At 39.8% G+C, this 18,877-nt stretch overlaps 1 protein-coding gene across 5 annotated transcripts in view; it reads right to left on the minus strand.

Moving 5' to 3' along the window:
• arhgap12b (Rho GTPase activating protein 12b) overlaps positions 1-18,877 on the minus strand; it is a 200,324-nt gene that overhangs the window by 20,027 nt on the left and 161,420 nt on the right. For 4 of the 5 annotated variants that reach the window (XM_087987515.1, XM_087987514.1, XM_087987513.1 and 1 more), the window contains 5 exons: positions 15,659-15,772; positions 12,052-12,156; positions 5,337-5,435; positions 5,095-5,197; positions 214-330 (listed from right to left, as the gene is read on the minus strand). In XM_087987515.1, coding sequence (XP_087843641.1) covers positions 214-330; positions 5,095-5,197; positions 5,337-5,435; positions 12,052-12,156; positions 15,659-15,772 — 538 coding nt within the window. The remainder of the gene's footprint in view (positions 1-213; positions 331-5,094; positions 5,198-5,336; positions 5,436-12,051; positions 12,157-15,658; positions 15,773-18,877) is intronic. The other variant, XM_087987512.1, reaches the window with a different exon arrangement.

Genomic DNA, 18,877 nt, shown 5'->3' on the forward strand with positions numbered 1-18,877 from the left:
TTTTATTTGGTACCTGACCCAGAGACTGTTATTAAGAGAAAGGTAGAAATAGTTAAATTGCATGTACTCATTAGATACACCAAAAAAGTCTGTAGTAATTTATCACTGAAACACTTATAGCAAAAATAACAGGGTCTCTTTCATGCACACTCAGAAATACAACATATTGCTAACATGGCCTCATGGAAGCTACGGTACATTAAGTTTCCTTACCTTTTATATAACCTTTGTCTCGGACAGCTTGGAGTGTTGGTCTGCGTGTCAGGAACTTCTTCAATTTTGTTTTTGTCTTTTTTTGATCTGCATTATCTATGCTACTAGATTTTACTGCTGTAAACAAAAACAAATTAAAACTTCAATTGCAAAGTCAATAAAATTACAAAATATTCATATCACATTTAAGAGATGAATGTAAAATTTTAAATGTTCCTTCTCAGAGAATGATGTTGCATGACACTACCATTGACAACTTTGGCAGAAGTTGCTATCAATAGTTCATTGGCTACACATGTACTAGTTAGAAAGTGAAAATTGTGAGGTTAGAAGACAAGGGACAGCAGAAGTCCAGGATGCTAACTAAAGGTAACCACATTACCTTAAAAGGAGGTAATGCCACCTACCTACCGCCTTTCCGCCACCTACAAACGAATCCCGCCAGAGATATGAGTGGTGCAGGAAAAGCACAGCAGGTCAGGCAGCATCCGAGAAGCAGGAAAATCAGGATGAAGGGCTTTTGCCCGAAACATCAATTTTCCTGCTCTTCTGATGCTGCCTGACCTGCTGTGCTTTTCCAGCACCACTCTAAACTAAACTCTGGTTTCTAGCATCTGCCATCCTCACTTTTCCTTCCCCACTCCATCCACTTTCTGTAAAGACTGTTTCCTCCATGACTACCTCGTCAGGTCCACGCCCCCAACAACCCACAGTTACTACTTTAGCTGATTAGATTATTTATCTGGTTTCAAAACAACTGCTGTGCTCTTCCAGCACCACTAATCCAGAATCTGGTTTCCAGCATCTGCAGTCATTGTTTTTACCTCTAGATTATTTATCAGCCAATTGGTTATTAAATGAGTTTAGGCAAATATAACTGGGATTGTAGCGTGCCATGACAGGATAGTTAAGAAGGTCTTTAGCAAGCTTGCCTTCATTGCTCAGACCTTTAAGTAGAGGAGCTGGTTTGTCACGTTGAGGTTGTACAGAATGTTGGTAAGGCCTCTTCTGGAGTACTATGAGCAGTTCTGCTATAGGGAGGACATTATTAAATTGGAGAGGGTTGAGAAAATTATAAAAATAGGCTGAGATTTTTTCAGAGTGTAGGAGGTTGAGGGGTGACCTTACAGAAATTTAGAAAAATGAGGGAGACAGATAGGATTAATGGCAGGTGCCTTTTCCCTAGGGTGCAGGATTTCAAGACTAGGGGCCATAGTTTTGAGGTGAGAGGAGAAAGATTTAAAAAAGACATGTGGGGAATTTTTTTTAATATACAGTGGTTTGTGGGTAGAACAAACTGGTGAATGCAGGTACAGTTGCAACGTATTTAACCAAATGTCTTTTAAACATGAATAGGAAAGATTTGAAGTGATATGGGCCAACCGTAGGCAAATGGGACTGGTTTAGTTTGGGAACATGGTTGGCAGGGACATGTTGGACCAAAGGGTCTGTTTCCATACTCTATGACTACAATGTGTGGGAATGTTTGGAATGCACTGCAGCCTGGACAACCATAATTGCAGTAAAGACTTGTGGTTTGAACAACTTCAACTTAAGGGCGTTGAAGTGGAATTTGAGTTGCAGGGATTATTGAGCTTCAGGGAGGGTGAAACGTACTTGGTCACTTTATTCACATCACTTTAGAACAGTAGAATCTTAGAGTAGGTCAATATTTGGGGCAGGAGAATGTGACAAGTCATGTATAGGACCTGGCAATTGTAATGGAGGAGCCGCAATCTCTGACTGTGACAGATACAAAATTCTTGCTACCTATATAGATGAGGACAAGGCCAGCAGCATGGTGAGCAAACTGATCATAGCACCAGCAGTGCTAGTGAAAAGCAATGATAAGGGATAGTAAAGTCTGAAGGATTGATATGATTCTCCATAGCCACAATTAGGAGCTTCAACTGTTGTGATTGGCTTGATGCTATTATATGGAGAACGTGAGGACTGCAGATGTTGGAGATCAGGGTTGAAAAATGTGGCACTGAAAAAGCACAACTGGTTAGGCAGCATCCAAGGAGCAGAAGAGTCTACGTTTTGGGCGTTAGCCCTTCATCAGGAATGCGGCAGAGGTCAGGTGGGGTGGGTGGGGGTCTGAAAGATAAGTACGAGGGTGTGGTGGGGAAGATAGTGGAGAAGGTGATAAGTAGATGCAGGTGGGGGTGATAGTGATCGGTCAGAGGGGAACATGGAGCAGATAGGTGGGAAGGAAGATGGACAGGAAGGACAGTGCTGAGTTGGGGGGTTGGATTTGGGATGCGGCAGGGGAGGGAAGATAAGGAAACTGGTGAAGTCGACATTGATGCCGTGTGGCTGAAGGGTCCCAAGGCAGAAGATAAGGCATTCTTCCTCGTGGCGTCTGGTGGCTTACATTTGTGGAGGCGGCGGCTCAGGACTTGCATGTCCTTGGCGGGGTGGAGGTAGGGATTTGAAATCGTCGGCCACAGGGCAGCAGGTTGTTTGGTGCATATGTCCCAGAGATGTTCCCCAAAACGTTCCGCAAATTGGTGTCCTGTCTCCCCAATACAGAGGAGATCATATCGAGAGCAACCGACCACGTAGGTGAGGTGTTTGGATGTGCAGGAAAATCTCTGCCAGATGGGAAAAGATCCTTTGGGGTCTTGGACGGAGGTGAGGGGAAAGTGTGGGTGCAGGTTTTACACCTTTTATAGTATTAGGGAAGGTGTTGAGAGTGGAGGGTGGGTATGTGGGGGGCATGGACCTAACGAGGGAGTTACGGAGAGAACGGTCTCTCTGGAACGCAGATAGGAGTGGAGAGGGAAATATATCTCTGGTGGTGGGGTCTGATTGTAGGAGGCAGAAATGGTAGAGGATAATGCGCTGTATCCAGAGATTAGTGAGGTGGAAGATGAGGACCCGGGGTGTTCTATCCTAGTTGCAGTTGGGGTTCAAGGATGGAGGTGCGGAAAGTGGAGGAGATGCGCTGGAGGGCATTGATCACCCAGGCCGGCAAACTTCGGTCCTCGAAATAGGAGGCCACCTGGGGTGTTCTGGAGTGGAACTGCTCCTCCGAGGAGCAGATACAGTGGAGGTGGAAGTAAGGACATGATTGCAGCTGTAGAATAAATTAATATTGGCAGGGGTGGATCTAATTGAACCAACAACATAGGTAGTACTTGGAATATCATTCCAAGTAAAGAGTTTGAATTAAACCACAGAACATCAATGGTAATCATCTCTGGAATTGAAGCCCCACTTCAGGTGGTGTAGTGTCAAACAGATTAGGCAATTAAATAATTGGCTCAAAGATTGGTGTGGGGAAAAGAGAGTTTCAATGTATGGGTCACTGGCATCAGTAAGCAGGAAAGAGAGCTGTTTGTTGGAAGGGAGAGAGGAGGGAGGGAGTGCGTGGCGAGGATGATTGAAAGTGACTTTGAGTGAAAATCAGATTTGGAAATCTAAAAAGAGTCAAAGTAACAAAACAGCAGAAATGCATGCTTCTTATTTTTAAAAAAAGTTGGACAAAAAGATCGGGCTTAACAGTAGTTGTGCACAGACAGTAAGGTGTACAGTAGCAGTAAGAAATGAAAACAGTTCTTAAGTTAAAAACATTTTAATTACATGCAGAAAATATTTTTCATTATTTGCATATATTGTGTGAGATATTTGATAATAAATAACATACAAGATTATGCAAAATAATACTCTCAATCTCAAGAGTAGTAATGCTGTCAATATGTGAAGGATAGTTGCTATTATCCTCTGTAGGACAATGATTTTTTGTGATGTTGAGTTGCTGGTGTTGGACTGAGTGGACAAAGTCAGAAGTCATGCAACACTAGGCAATAGTCCAACAGGTTTATTTGAAATCACAAACTTTTGGAGCACTGCACCTGACGAAGGGGCTAAGCTCCAAAAGCTCATATGATTTCAAATAAACCTGTTGGACTATCGCCTAGTGTTGTGGGACTAATGAATTTTTATACATAGGTATGTGCTTTACTTCCCTCCCCCATGAAGATATAAATGCATATCTCTTACAAGCTTATACAAGTGAAGTCAATCTTGCATAGTAATACAGGGGAAAAAAAAGGAAGTGTTGACCCTTAATAAAGCTTTTCTTTATCACAGTCATCACAGAAATTAAATCACAACAGGCCAATGTACCTTTAATAACAGAAAACAGATGTGGACTCTTACTTCAGTTAACACATTTTACACATGGGACATGATGAACATTAATTTACAAACTCACTATCAAAAGTCTAATCACGCTTAAATGGAGCAGTGTTGTATGGGTAATTAGTTGATTACTCTTGCATACAAGATATCTTCGCTACTAATGAAACCATTCACTATTCTTGCAAATACAGACGCACAATCCTTTATCCGAAGCGCTTGGGACTAGCTGGTTTTCAGAATTCAGAAGTTTTTGAATTTTGGAATAAGTAATAGTTCAACTATGAAATTTTAAAAAATCTTACCAAACTGCAGCTTCACAGTGAGTAGTACGGGCCCTGAGACAAAATTGAGGCCTGCCAGTGCTGGGCCATGCCTACCCAAGTCACATCTGAGTGACATGCATTGAGTGGGTGTGGAGTTGGGTTAACTGCTTGCATGCCAAACAATCTTGTTAATGAGATTAAAAACTTCATGAAAAAAAACCTCTGGATTTTGGAGATTTTCAGATTTTGGATAAAGGGCTGTCTACCTGTACTTCATAAAAAATGGAGAAAAATTTCATACAAATATATTTGTTGTTAATATTGCATAATTGGGATTTCAACACTAATTATTGCAAAGATTGTTCTTGTAGGAAGAACAGTAAGCTAGAATCAATTCCACCTTCATTTTGTGGAGCGAAACCATAATATAGAGTCTGTTTTTATGAAATTATTGTGTTTTATAACTTACGCCGTGATTTCTTTAAATCTTTATTAGTTTTATCCTTATCATGTTTTTCAATTCCTGGGGACTCTGGCATATCATCTTCAGCAGCTTCATCAGATTCCACCATCTGCAATGAAATTGGTTGTCGGTTGCAGATCAGTTTTTATGCATGGTTAACAGTTTATTGGCAAATTAGTAAAAATAACTGAAATTATTACTGTGCAAAACAAAAGACACAAAGTAAAATGTTCAATTTGACTATGTACCTGACTACCAATTGTTTCCTCAAGAGCTTTATACCACTCATTGATGAGATGGTCATTGTCCAACTGAATCAATATCTCTGTTCCTTGACGTGTTTTAAGCTGGAAAAGAGCAAGTTCTTTTCATAAAAGAAACGTATAAGTTCACATTAATACATACAGTTCTTTTATCACTTACAACATTAATTTAATACAGTGCTTGGACTACCATGTACTCTCCTGTTCTATAGATGGAGCCTCATTATTTTTAGTATAAATGTCCAACAATCTGTTAATCCTGAGAAAATTCAATCATATCATTGTCACTGCTACCTAGGTGCACCTTAAATGTGAGATAATTGACAAATCCTACCATACAATACCAGGTTTGGAAAGCCTACTCTCTGGTCAGCTCTAGAATGTGCTATTCTGGCAAACTATCCCAAAACAATTTCATGAACTACCTAGATTATTTTTGCCCAGCTACTTTTCCAGTTTCTACACAGATTAAAATCCCCTCTGATTATTCCTATACCTTTTTGACAAGCTCCCATTATGTTCTCATTCCAGCTGTGTCTGTTATTTCTTGATTGGCTTTCTTCAAGACTAGGAGCCTTTAAAATGAACTTTGATTAACTTTGTCTTATATTTACTTGTTGTAACTTATGATTTACCACAACTTCTATCATTATTAATAGGTGCCATGGTAGGGTGACTGAGAACACTTTTGATTGTATTTTTCTTGTAAAAATACATATGACAATAAATTCTAAATTCTAATATTAAAGGACCGCATACCAATCCCACAAATGACTTTGGGCCTTTATCATTTTTCATTTCTACTCAAACGTTTTGTACAACATGCTTTCCTGATCTTAAGTCTCTCCTTTATTGTGAAAACCATGATTAATTAACAGGGCCACCCCTCGATTTCCTGACTTCCTGTTCTTCCCAAATGTCCTGTACACTCAATATTCAGGTTTTAATTTATGTCATCTTGCAGCCATATCTGTAATTGATATTAAATCGTACCTATTCAGTTCTATTTGCACTATTAGTGCATCTGTTTTGTTTCAAAAGCTACATACAATTACAGAGCTTTTTGCTTTGTCCTTTTACATGTTTGTATCCTCTAGCCTTATATGTTGATTTACATTTAGATTTGTACTCTTTTCTTGTCAAGAAGTTTATTTCCCCGAATACCTTTTTATCCAACAATGTCTATACGTTTTGATTTACCATTTCTTTCCAAGTTTGAGACAAATCCTTGCTCTCAATTTTTAGTTAAAAACCACTGCATCCTTAGTTATGCAGCCACAACATGGTTCAAGTGTAGGGCATCACAACTGAATGCATCACATTTTCCCCAGTACTGGTGCCACTGCCCCACAGACTGAACCCACTTTTACCACACCAGTCTTTGAGACACGGGTTTTCAATTCTATTGTTTAACGTGCACTACACCAATTTGCTTGTGGCTCAGGTAGCAACACACACAGATTATTATCTTGAGATTCTGCTTTTTAATTTGGTTCCTAGCTTCTCACTTGTCCATGCAAAACCTCTTTCCTTGTTCAGCTTATGCCATTGGCACCTAAATGGACTATGATGACTGGACCTTCACTTCTCAATTCTTCTCCAGTTCAAAACAGATGTCCAACACCCTTGCATTGGGCAAAAGACACTGCCTTCAGGATTCTTGCTCTTTGCTGCAGATAACAGGGTCATAATCTCTGACTATACTAGTCCCTAGAGGAATACAGAGGAAATTCGGTGAGGTGCCGGAAGACTGGAGGTTGGCTAATGTGGTGCCACTGTTTAAGAAGGGTGGTAAGGACAAGCCAGGGAATTATAGACCAGTGAGCCTGACATCGGTAGTGGGCACGTTGTTGAAGAAAATTGTGAGGGACAGGATGTACATGTATTTGGAAAGGCAAAGACTGATTAAGGATAGTCAACATGGCTTTGTGCATGGGAAATCATGTCTCACAAACTTGATTGAGTTTTTTTTGAGGAAGTAACAAAGAGGATTGACGAGGGCAGAGCAGTAGATGTGATCTATATGGACTTCAGTAAGGCATTCGACAAAGTTCCCCATGTGAGACTGATTAGCAAGGTTAGATCTCATGGAATACAGGGCGAACTAGCCATTTGGATAGAGAACTAGCTCAAAGGTAGAAGACAAAGGGTGGTGGTGGAGAGTTGTTTTTCAGACTGGAGGCCTGTGACCAGTGGAGTGCCGCAAGGATCGGGTGCTGGGTCCTCTACTTTTTGTCATTTACATAAAGGATTTGGATGCGAGCATAAGAGGTACAGTTAGTAAGTTTGCAGATGACACCAAAATTGGAGGTGTAGTGGACGGCAAAGAGGGTTACCTCAGATTACAACAGGATCTTGACCAGATGGGCCAATGGGCTGAGAAGTAGCAGATGGAGTTTAATTCGGATAAATGTGAAGTGCTGCATTTTGTGAAAGCAAATCTGAGCATGACTTATACGCTTAATGGTAAGGTCCTAGGGAGTGTTGCTGAACAAAGGGACCTTGGAGTGCAGGTTCATAGCTCCTTGAAAGTGGAGTTGCAGGTAGATAGGATAGTGAAGAAGGCGTTTGGTATGCTTTCCTTTATTGGTCAGAGTATTGAGTACTGGAGTTGGGAGGTCATGTTGCAGCTGTACAGGACACTGGTTAGGCCACTGTTTTAATATTGCATGCAATTCTGGTCTCCTTCCTATCAGAAAGAAATTGTGAAACTTGAAAGGGTTCAGAAAAGATTTAGAAGGCTGTTGCCAGGGTTGGAGGATTTGAGCTATAGGGAGACGTTGAACAGGCTGGGGCTGTTTTCCCTGGAGCGTCGGAGGCTGAGGGGTGACCTTATAGAGATTTACAAAATTATGAGGGGCATGATTAGGATAAATAGGCAAAGTCTTTTCCCTGGGGTTGGGGAGTCCAGAACTACAGGGCATAGGTTTAGGGTGAGAGGGGAAAGATATAAAAGAGATCTAAAGGGGCAACATTTTCACACAAAGAGTGGTACGTGTATGGAATGAGCTGCCAGAGGAAGTGGTAGAGGCTGGTACAATTGCAACATTTAAAAGGCATTTGGATGGATATATGAATAGGAAGAGTTTGGAGGGATATGGGATGGGTGCTGCCAGGTGGGATTAGATTGGGTTGGGATATCTGGTCGGCATGGACGGGTTGGACCGAAGGGTCTGTTTCCATGCTGTACATTTCTATGACTCTATCTTGCATGGGTTAGAACATTTTAGTTATGAAGAGAAGCTGGATAAGCTTGGGTGGTTTTCTTTTGAGCGGAAAAAGCTGAGAGGTGAGGGTATGATTGAGGTGTATAAGATTATGAGGGACAGGGTTAGAAAGCAGCTGTACCCATTAGTTGAAGGCTCAATAATGAAGGGCATAACTCTAAGGTGAAGGGCAGGAGATTTAGAGGATATTTGAGGAAAACATTCTTCACTTAGAGACTGGTGGAATCCAGAATGCACTGACTGGGAGGGTAATAGAGGCAGGAACCATCACAACTTTTAAAGAGCACATGGATGAGCGTTTAAAATGTCATAGCTCTCAAAGCTATGAGCCAAGTGCTGGAAAGTGGGGTTCGTATGGATGGATCGATGCAGGCTTCATGAACCTCTTCTGTGCTGTGTGACCATAATTACATTCCTTGATGCAATTCAGTTCAGAACTTAACTGTGTCTTATATAGTCTTTACAGTCGGAGTATGTTTACATTAGGGAACATTCAACGCAACATGAATCCCTGATGAAGGGCTTATGCCTGAAACGACAATTTTCCTGCTCTTTAGATGCTGCCTGACCTGCTGTGCTTTTAGACAACTTGAATACAATAAAGATGGCAGAGCAGGTGATCTGTTGTGACTGCAGGATTGAGAGCTCCTGGAATCTAGATTAGATTACTTACAGTGTGGAAACAAGCCCTTCGGCCCAACAGGTGCACACCTACATTCTGAAGTGCAACCCACCCAGATCCATTCCCCTACATTTACCCCTTCACCGTAAATGTACCACCGTGCCATGGGCAGTGAGCTCATTCACCATGCAGCGTTCGTTCTCAACTAAACATCCTGGATTCCCATAGCTATGTTACCGCCTTACATCTTCTCATCCCTGATCAAAGACCAAATCAGAAGAACCTATCCCAAGGAATATCCTGGAATAAAATATCCATGTCGCTTTTCCCTTCTCTGATGCATTGCAATGTCTGCAACCCCACCCTCCACCTCAAAATCTGAGGCTAGGTTCCTTGAGCTACAAATACTACAGATATGTTTGCCCTAGATCAAACTAGATGGGCGGCACGGTGGCACAGTGGTTAGCATTGCTGCCTCACAGCGCTAGAAACCCGGGTTCAATTCCCACCTCAGGCAACTATGTGTGGAGTTTGCACATTCTCCCTGTGTCTGTGTGGGTTTCCTCCGGGTGCTCCAGTTTCCTCCCCCTGTCCAAAAATGTGCAGGTTAGGTGAATTGCTAAATTGTCGGTAGTGTTAGGTAAAGGGGTAAATGTAGGGGAATGGGTCTGGGTGAGTTGCTCTTCAGAGGGTCAGTGTGGACCTGTTGGGCCGAAGGGCTTGTTTCCACACTGTAAGTAATCTAATCTAGATTCCAGGAGCTCTCACACCCTGCAGTCACAACAGATCACCTGCTCTGCCATCTTTATTGTATTCAAGTTGTCAAAAAGCATAGTACTGGAAAAGCACAGCAGGTCAGGCAGCATCTAAGGAGCAGGAAAATTGTCGTTTCAGGCATAAGCCCTTCATCAGGGATTCATGTTGTGTTAAATGTTCCCTACTGTAAACATACTCCGACCGTAAAGATTATATAAGACACAGTTAAGTTCTGAACTAGATTGCATCAAGCTCTAACTTAAAAACAACACTATGGGGAAAAAAATACTTTTATTAAACCATCATCTCTTTTTACTAAAGAGCGACATAATCTAAATGTCTTGCAGAACTAAAGAACAAGTTAATCTCATGTTGTCCTTTTGGCAGATTTCACAATTCAGATTTCAATCATCCGGCCACTTTCCTGTCCATGATAACCAGGGTTTCAAATTCTCCTTTTATGTAAGCACAACAAAATAATACATATCACAATGTTTCAAATTAAAGGGAACATTTGAATATTGTGCCATTGCCAGGAAAAATTGCTCAGAGAAAACATAATGTTGTTAACTCTGCAGAATGGAGTACTCAGTCACGCTTATCTCAACCAGCCAATTTGCCTTAATGTTTCTACTTTTATGAAAGCAAATTCTCATAGCCCTTTCTGTGTTAAATGGATTTGAGTCAATACCATTACTTGATTTGGAAAACAAATGATGCTGCCTCCCAAGATATTTCTGAAAACTACCAACTCATATGTTTACTAGCATTTTGAATTTTATTGGGAAATATGTTTCAACTGACAAATTTGAATATGACCAGAAATGCAATTAGAACTTAGAACAGTACAGCGTAAGAACATATTTTTCAGCCCACCATGTCTGTGTCAACCATGACACCATTCTGAACTGATCCCATCTGTCTGTATGCAGTCTGTAACACTCTTTCCTGCTTATTCAGGTGTCTTGTGTAAATGCCTCTTAAATATTGCTTTGGTATCTGCATCTAATACCTCTCCTGGCAACGAGTTCCAGATAATTACCAGCATCTTTCACACACCTTTAAACTTACTCCCTTCACTTTAAACCTATGCCCCCTACTATTTGAGATTTTCACTCTGAGAAAAAGATTCCGCTGATCCACCTTATCCATGCCTCTCATACGTTTATATACTTCACCCCTCAGCCTCCAACATTCTAGTGAAAATACGTATGCCCAATCTCTCCCTATAAACAACACACTCCAATCCAGGTAACATCTTGGTAAACGTCCCTTGCACCCTTCCAAAGCTCCTACACCCTTCTTACAGTAGTGTCCTTGTCAACGTTTATATTCAATGCCCTGACCAATGAAGGCAAGCACACTATACACCTTCTTTACCACCTTATCCCTCTTGTGTTGTCACTTTCAGGGATCTAAAATTTGTAGTATCAATTAGTAAGCTACATTTACTCAACTCTATTCATTCTGAAATGAGCATCCTATTTTGCACTGGTGTGTAACATCTTAATTGATCCTGAGTCATCAGTTTCTCCGAATGAGACTGCCACTTTTTAGTCAAGGTTCCAAATCTACTGGGAACAGAAACTGACACTGCTCAGTCATTTCATTGAAGACTATACAACATTGAAAAGATACACTAAATCCAGGACAAATTGCTGATTGTCAAAACCCTACAGAGAGCTAGATTACAGTCATACTGGACTTGAAAAGGTAATTCTCTGCCTCTCTCTCTCTCTCTCTCTCTCCCCACAGGTGCTGCCAGACATACTAAATTCCTCCAGGACTTTCTGTTTTCCATTCTAATTTCCACCATTCACAGTTTTTTTTCTTTTATACAGCTGCATAATTATTTGTTAAGTATCAGAAACTTAAACTGATTACTGAGGTGAATGATCAGGGTAATATTGCAAAACATCTAATAACAATTTTAAAAAATCCTTGATTGTTATCATAACCAGGAGCTATTGATTTAAAGGACTAGTGAGTAACAATGATTAATGCAATAATGTGGTGACAAAGTGCCAACCAATAGATGACTACATGCTTAGAACATAGAATATAGAAAATTGTGGTTATAAATTAAAATATTTACCTCAATTACATTTTTCTTGCTGGATTTGTCTTTTGAAGCCCATTCTATTGTAGCTCCCTTTAGATCCACAGTGAACTCTGGTTTGGATTGGTTGCCACCAAATTTCTAAAATTTCAAAAACTGAAATTGTTAACATTCACTTGGATTATAAAAGACCAAAACAAGTATCCATTTCTGTTTTCATCAATCTGGTCCCCTTCCTTTCAGAAGTCACTGACCTCTTAATAAGGCAGCATTTTCTGGGTGCTGGTCATTCTTAAGTATTTTCTCAAGGGTTAGCCCTTATAATCTAACATCTGCGTGGCATCAAATTGAATGCAATCTGTCCTCATTAGCATGCAAACTTCAAGCATTCATTTCTAGATATTATCTCTAGTCAAAACGGCATAACTAGGGGCATGGAATTGTGCAAAGACGATAAAATAATGATCATTAATGCGAGAAAATGGTTTTTACATTGAGCATATTTCACCTGTTTCCCTGGTTCCACCAATGTACATGGAAACCATATTTGTGATAGTTATTATAACAAGAATTTAATGGAATTCTAATGGCATAATTTACACCCATAGTCTCTCTCAGTTTTATTCTGCCCTAGTAAAAACAAAATTTCTTAAAATCACTAACTACCTGTATCTAACTTTTAATTGCATTAAAACTTAATTTTCATTGGGTACTTCAAAATGCAAAGAGACCTATGGATGTAAACTCTCTCAAATATGTGTGCTTAACTATAAATCACAAATGCCTGTTGAATTACGTATTGCTATATTATACTTTTCAAAATAATTTCAACCTCCACATATAATAGGGACTGTTTTCGTCTCAAGGGAGTCACCAGAGTCACTGTGAGGGAGGTGACATTGGTGAATGTGAATGGTAGGATTGATTCTAGTTTTTGAAACAAATTAGTAGACTAAAATCCCCTTGACATAGGTTTACATCTTGTGTTGCTGATAAGTCCAGCATTTGTTACCCATCCCTAACTGCCCTCAAGGTGGTGGTGTCGAGCTTTCTTCTTCAGCCATTATAGCCCACCTGTCGACTCTTCAGCGACTTTTCTTTAGCAGCTTATTTGGCAGTAAGTGGATTGCTACGCTATTTCTGAGGGGAATTTTGCTGTGGATATGAAGTCACGTGTAGACAAGCAAGGACTGCAGCTTTCTTTCCCCAAAGGCAATAAAGAAATAGAGTTTTATAAACAATAGATGATTATTGCATGGTCATTTCCCAGGAAATCTCCCAGGAAGGACAGAAGGTAAATTATGGAAGGCAAGATTTATTTATTAACATAATTTATGAATTATTTTAATAACCCAAAGACTGTTCAAAGTTCACTCCAACTTCACCTTCACCAATTTAACTTTTGCAAGTTAATCTGGGCATGACAGCATTGGTTGGAGTGACTATTGGACTGTCTTTGTAGAATCAAAGGCCCATTTTCACACTGAGAACATCTTTTACTATGTTTTGTAGCATTGCCACCACACTATAGATTAGTAGTGCATTTTAGAGCCCAAAGTTGGGACATCCATCAAACTATCAGCAGCAACAAAATTATACACGACCATGCTGCATATTGCATAATCCAGCATCATCTAGTCCTTTTGACTTTTACCATCTAGAAAGTGGGCAACAAATGCATTGAAACACCATCACCTCGAAGCCACACACTATCATGACTTGGAATTACAATGATATTGCTCACTGTTACTAGATCAAAATCCTAAAACTCCCTTCCTAACCACACTATGGGTTCTACTTCCATTACATGGACTGCAGCAGTTCAAGGAGAAGGCTCACCACTGTTCTCGTATGGGCAATTAGCAACAACCAATGAATGCTGGTCCAACCTGTAATGGCCACATTTGTGAATGAATAAATATTTGAGAAGTTTACTTTCTTATCCCCACCAAGCCAAATGTAGTACCCTCACTCAAAGAGGGCTGCTAAATGAAAGCAGCACCAAATTTAGCTGAAAATGAGGTGCCACTGTGATGAAATTACCACAGAAGAAATGTGCTAAATTGTGAAAGCAATACGCCATGGGCAGAATTAAGGTGATTTCACAACTAAAAGCTTGCAAACATTACCACATCCAATTATGGTGGTGCTGGACAATTAAGCAACTAATGAAAAGAGGTGACTGCATGAATATTTCCATCCTCAATGACTGTGGAGACTCGAATCTGAGTCCAAAAAAACAAGCTTGATATGTATGCAACCCTCTTCAGCCAGGAATGCTGAATTAAAGATCTTTTTCAACTTCCTCCTGACGAACTCACTATTCAGCCAACTTGATTAATTCTATGTGACAACAAGAAACAGTCAATAACACTGAATACAGTTATAGTGTACACCCTTCAACAACTTCCAGGCTATAGTGCTATAGTTGTGCACTCCTCAATTGGCTAAATGTTTCAGTACAGGTAACCCTGGCATCCACTCAACAATATAGGAAACTATGTAATTATATTCTATCCACAAAAGGGAAGACAAATCTAATTGCCATTTTATTAGTCTGCTTAATTGCCAGCAGATTGATGCAAGTAATAGCCACACCATCATCAAACGGCACTTAATCACCAATAATCTGCACAGCAAATCTCATTTTAGAATCCACCAAGACCATTCAGCTTCCAATTTCATTATAGCCTTGGTTCAACCATGCAAATTCTATGTTCCTGAGATGAGGCAAAATCGACTGCCCAAGAACACTTAACAGTATGTGCCAAAACCCACAACCTACGCCAGGTAGAAGGACATCATCATCAAGTTCTCCTCTAAGTGTCCTCCAAATCAGAAAAGGACGTAAACCAAAACAGCAAAAATGATAAGGATTTGGTGATACTTTTATCCTTTCAATGACAATTGTTAAGCTAAATAAAGAAAGAACATTTACCTTCTATATTCCTACAATGTTGTTCTCAGCATGTTCTAATGATACTGTGTAAAGCATCAATTCAGTTCCTTGTTTTGTTACAAGTTTTACTAGGTCATACATAGTTTTAAGCTGGTTATTAGAATAAGTATAGTGGGACAGTATGACAATTCCAAAAATGGAAACCAAACTACCATGGCAAAGATGAGGTAGAAATTTTCATGGTTGAATACCATAATTGAATAACTTCAGCTTGATCTTGATGAGAACTCCAAGTTCTACGGTGGTGAAGGGTGCATCATCAACAGAATTAACACTAATCTATCTTTACAAGACTATATCCTAATACAGTAATACAGAACAGGACTACTGGCAGCCACATGCATTCCTGTAAAAAAAGAGTAATATGGCCATTTGCTTATTTAGTGTGTAAGAAGACAACAAATAAATTTCATTACAACACAATGAAATAGTTATTTGTAATAAAGCTCTAAGTGATGTTAAAAGGTCTAATAATTTAATGCATTTTTTAAAAATTGCAACATTGAAAAGTGCAGCAAAGATATCCACAAACCGCTTAAACTTACCAGAAACATGCAAGAAGCAAACGAAGCAGACATGAAATTTTCTAGTGAAGCACACCCAAAATTACTGTAGACCATGAAATGCTGATGAAATGTGATTATACGTTTTAACTATGTCAAGGTGCATGCAGAAAAAACATACAGTGGCAGTTGGACAGTTTACATAGGTGACTGCAGGTCGACACTTGACAGCACTTTTCCACTTGGCAAGAAGAGAAAGCAAGAGCTCTGGAACTGAGCTCCAATGGTAGAATGACTTGGTGGAAAGAGGGAAGAAAAGTGAAGTCACAAATGGAAGTCATAAATGAAATGCACAATAAATACAGTAGCAATATTTTCTGTAGCTTTACAACTAAAATCTCCACAGATAATACTTTACAATATATGTTTTCTGAAAGATTAAGTGATAAAACTAAGACTTATCACACATTAGTGATATTAGGTATCCTGCATTAATACAATGCTTTATCTTTAAATTATGCAGTCTGTCAGCTACATGTGTATACAGATCTTCATTGGTAGCTTCAATACAACTTTGGCAAAACAATTTTAAAAAGAAAGTGAACTGGCTTAACCTTATAATAAGGGGAAATGATAACCAACATCAGTCCAATGCATTAAAGAAAGAAGTGAATGAATGATTTTGATGAATGAATGATTTTATTGTCATGTGTATTTTAGTGAAAAATACAATAAAATACAGTGGAAAGCTTTCATTTGTTGCCACAATACAGCGCCATTTTGATAGTTTAAGAAAAAAAGAAAAATGAAGAGATATAGCTTAAACAGAAGTCCATCGACATTCGAGTTCTGAGTCACTCAGAACTACACTGCATCGCTGTCATCTATGCCAGACCCAACTAATGTCGAAGTTGCCAATCCTCATGCATCATCTTTCGCCGCTGGGCTGATTCAGCTCCACCACGACCTGCAGGGGACCTGCTAACAGAGTCTCTCACTGCCACCCACCTCGTCAATGATACCATGATCCCCTTGCGCCGCCACACAGACTCAACCAATGACAAAGTTGCCGATCCTCAGGTCCAATCTTTTGCCTCAGGGCTCACTCCGCCATGAGTCTGTAACAGGTTAACTCACCACTGTCAATGCCATTCAAACTCTTCACAGTAAGTAAATAAAGTAAGTAAAAGAGAAAAAAGAAAGGCGAAACAGAAAAAAGAAAAGCAGACGGAGCAGTGAGCCCTGAGCCCAGGAGCCCCAATGTCCATTAGGAAAATAAATATTTTTTTTCTCCATGTGAGCAGTCTTTTGCCTTACTGACAGTGACAAAAGTACATGAGGGAACTCTTCATCCACTGAACATATTGCTACTAATTACACACCAATGGACCTGAACTGTTGAAATGACTGTCTCTTGCAAAAAAAAATTGCATCCTTTGTATGCAATCTAAAAATTCTCTACAAAATAATGCAGCATGACTGCTGATTAGCCATGCTTCCAAAAAGAAAATCACAGCTGATTTCTGCATTGCTTGGAGTGAAATTTGGCATAACTGGAAGGAAATGAGCTGTAGAGGTATCTACTTGGACAACACATTTATGAATTGACTAACCCAATCCTCTTATTAACAACTTTCATTTATATGATGCCTTTAGCAGAGAAAAAACATCAAGGAATTAAGGTGACTGAGGAAAAGTCTGATCAAAGAAGTATGATTTAAGGAGGGTCATAAAGAAGGACAGAGAGCTAGATAGTGCAAGAGGTTCAGGAATGCAATTAGAAAGTTTGGAGCAAGTGGCTAAAAGAATAAACAAAAACAGAAATTGCTGGAAAAGTTCAGCAGGTCTGGCATCATCTGTGGAGAAAAGTCAGTTAAAATTTCGGGTCGAGTGATCCTTTCTGGGAATGGTTAACTCTGATTTTTCTTCATAGATGCTGCCAGACCTGCTGAGTTTTTCCAGAAATTTCTGTTTTTGTTCCTGATTTATAGAATCTGCAGTTCTTTTAGGATTGGGGTGGAGTTTCAGGAATGGAGATCAGATGAGAAGTTAAAATATGTCGCAAGGTCATTAACAGATTTAAACAACAGCTACGTGCATCAGGAACATTCTCTGTGAATGCAAAGAGCCCTAAAACAAGTACTGGGAGATAGCCAATTTGTTTGTTCCAAAATCGCTTAAAGTTAGAGTACCAAATTTTTGAGATTTGCATTTTGATGGCAGAAAATTTATTTCAGTTTTCCAATCTGAAAATGACACATCCATCTCTGTTTGTTTCCTGTTAGTTATCCAATATATACTTGTGTTAATACCCAAGGTCAGATCCTGCAGCTGGAGTGAACTTAGAAACAATTGGGGGAGCACTGTGGAGAGGATAAATTGAGGCCCAAGTTCAGGGTTTATCACGCACCTGAGAGAATTGAGATTTTTGAGTAGGATTTAGGACACTTGCGCTAATTGACTGCTCCTCTTGCACTTATTGACAGATGCTGTTTTTGATCTCTTATGTTTGTATGTTCTATTCCTCTTGTCATTATAGTCATTATGTCATTATGTTCTATTCCTCTTGTTATCATTACTGTATCACTTCCCTCATTATTGTTATAAAACTTCTTTTAAACTATCTAAATCTTGCCTAACATGAACCCTCCAAAAGGAGATTGTGGTCAATCCGGACATAGGAGATGTTTGTTTTTACTGCAATGAAGCCTGTTACATGGGCTTTTCCTCCTTCATTCTTCTCTACTTCCTCTTATGTCCAATGTGGCATTTTCAGAAAGTAGTGGCCGGGTCCTCAAATTAGGAAGGTTGTGGCAGATATAAAATATGACTAGAAACATTGAGAACTTTTTTAGCATGCAATACAGAGACCCCTTGACTGATGCAGGCAGCAAAGTGTTTTCTTCAGCAGACTTATGGTTCCATTACTCTTGTTGAAGGCCCTCTGACCTGTGATGATGGAAGAGGGTTAGAGCCATATATGGAAGGAATATTTCCATGCCTCCAAGTAACCACCTCTTATTTGTCTTGCAAGCCTGAAGTTCATCAATAGTGTAGACTGCTGAAGGAGGAAAGCAACACTGGTGCTTTCAGGATAGTAGTTATTCACAAATGAGAATGACAACCATGAGGGTGTTTAACATGCAGGAAGACTGGGAGAATCAGGATGGTATTGGACCTCAAGAAAGAGACTTTGTGGAGTGCCTCAGAGATGGATTCTTAGAGCAGCTGGTGCTGGAGCTAACCAGGGAGAAGGCAATTCTGGATCTGGTATTGTGTAACGAACCAGAATTGGTCAGAGACCTCGAAGTGAAGGAGCCATTGGGAAGTAGTGACCATAATACATTAAGCTTCAATCTGCAATTTGAGAGGGAGAGGGTGCAGTCGGAAGTGACAGTAA

This window comes from Chiloscyllium plagiosum, unplaced genomic scaffold (assembly GCF_037043375.1).
Source record: "Chiloscyllium plagiosum isolate Xiang-an unplaced genomic scaffold, Cpla_swu_hap1 HiC_scaffold_5, whole genome shotgun sequence".
NCBI classification, from domain to species: domain Eukaryota; kingdom Metazoa; phylum Chordata; class Chondrichthyes; order Orectolobiformes; family Hemiscylliidae; genus Chiloscyllium; species Chiloscyllium plagiosum.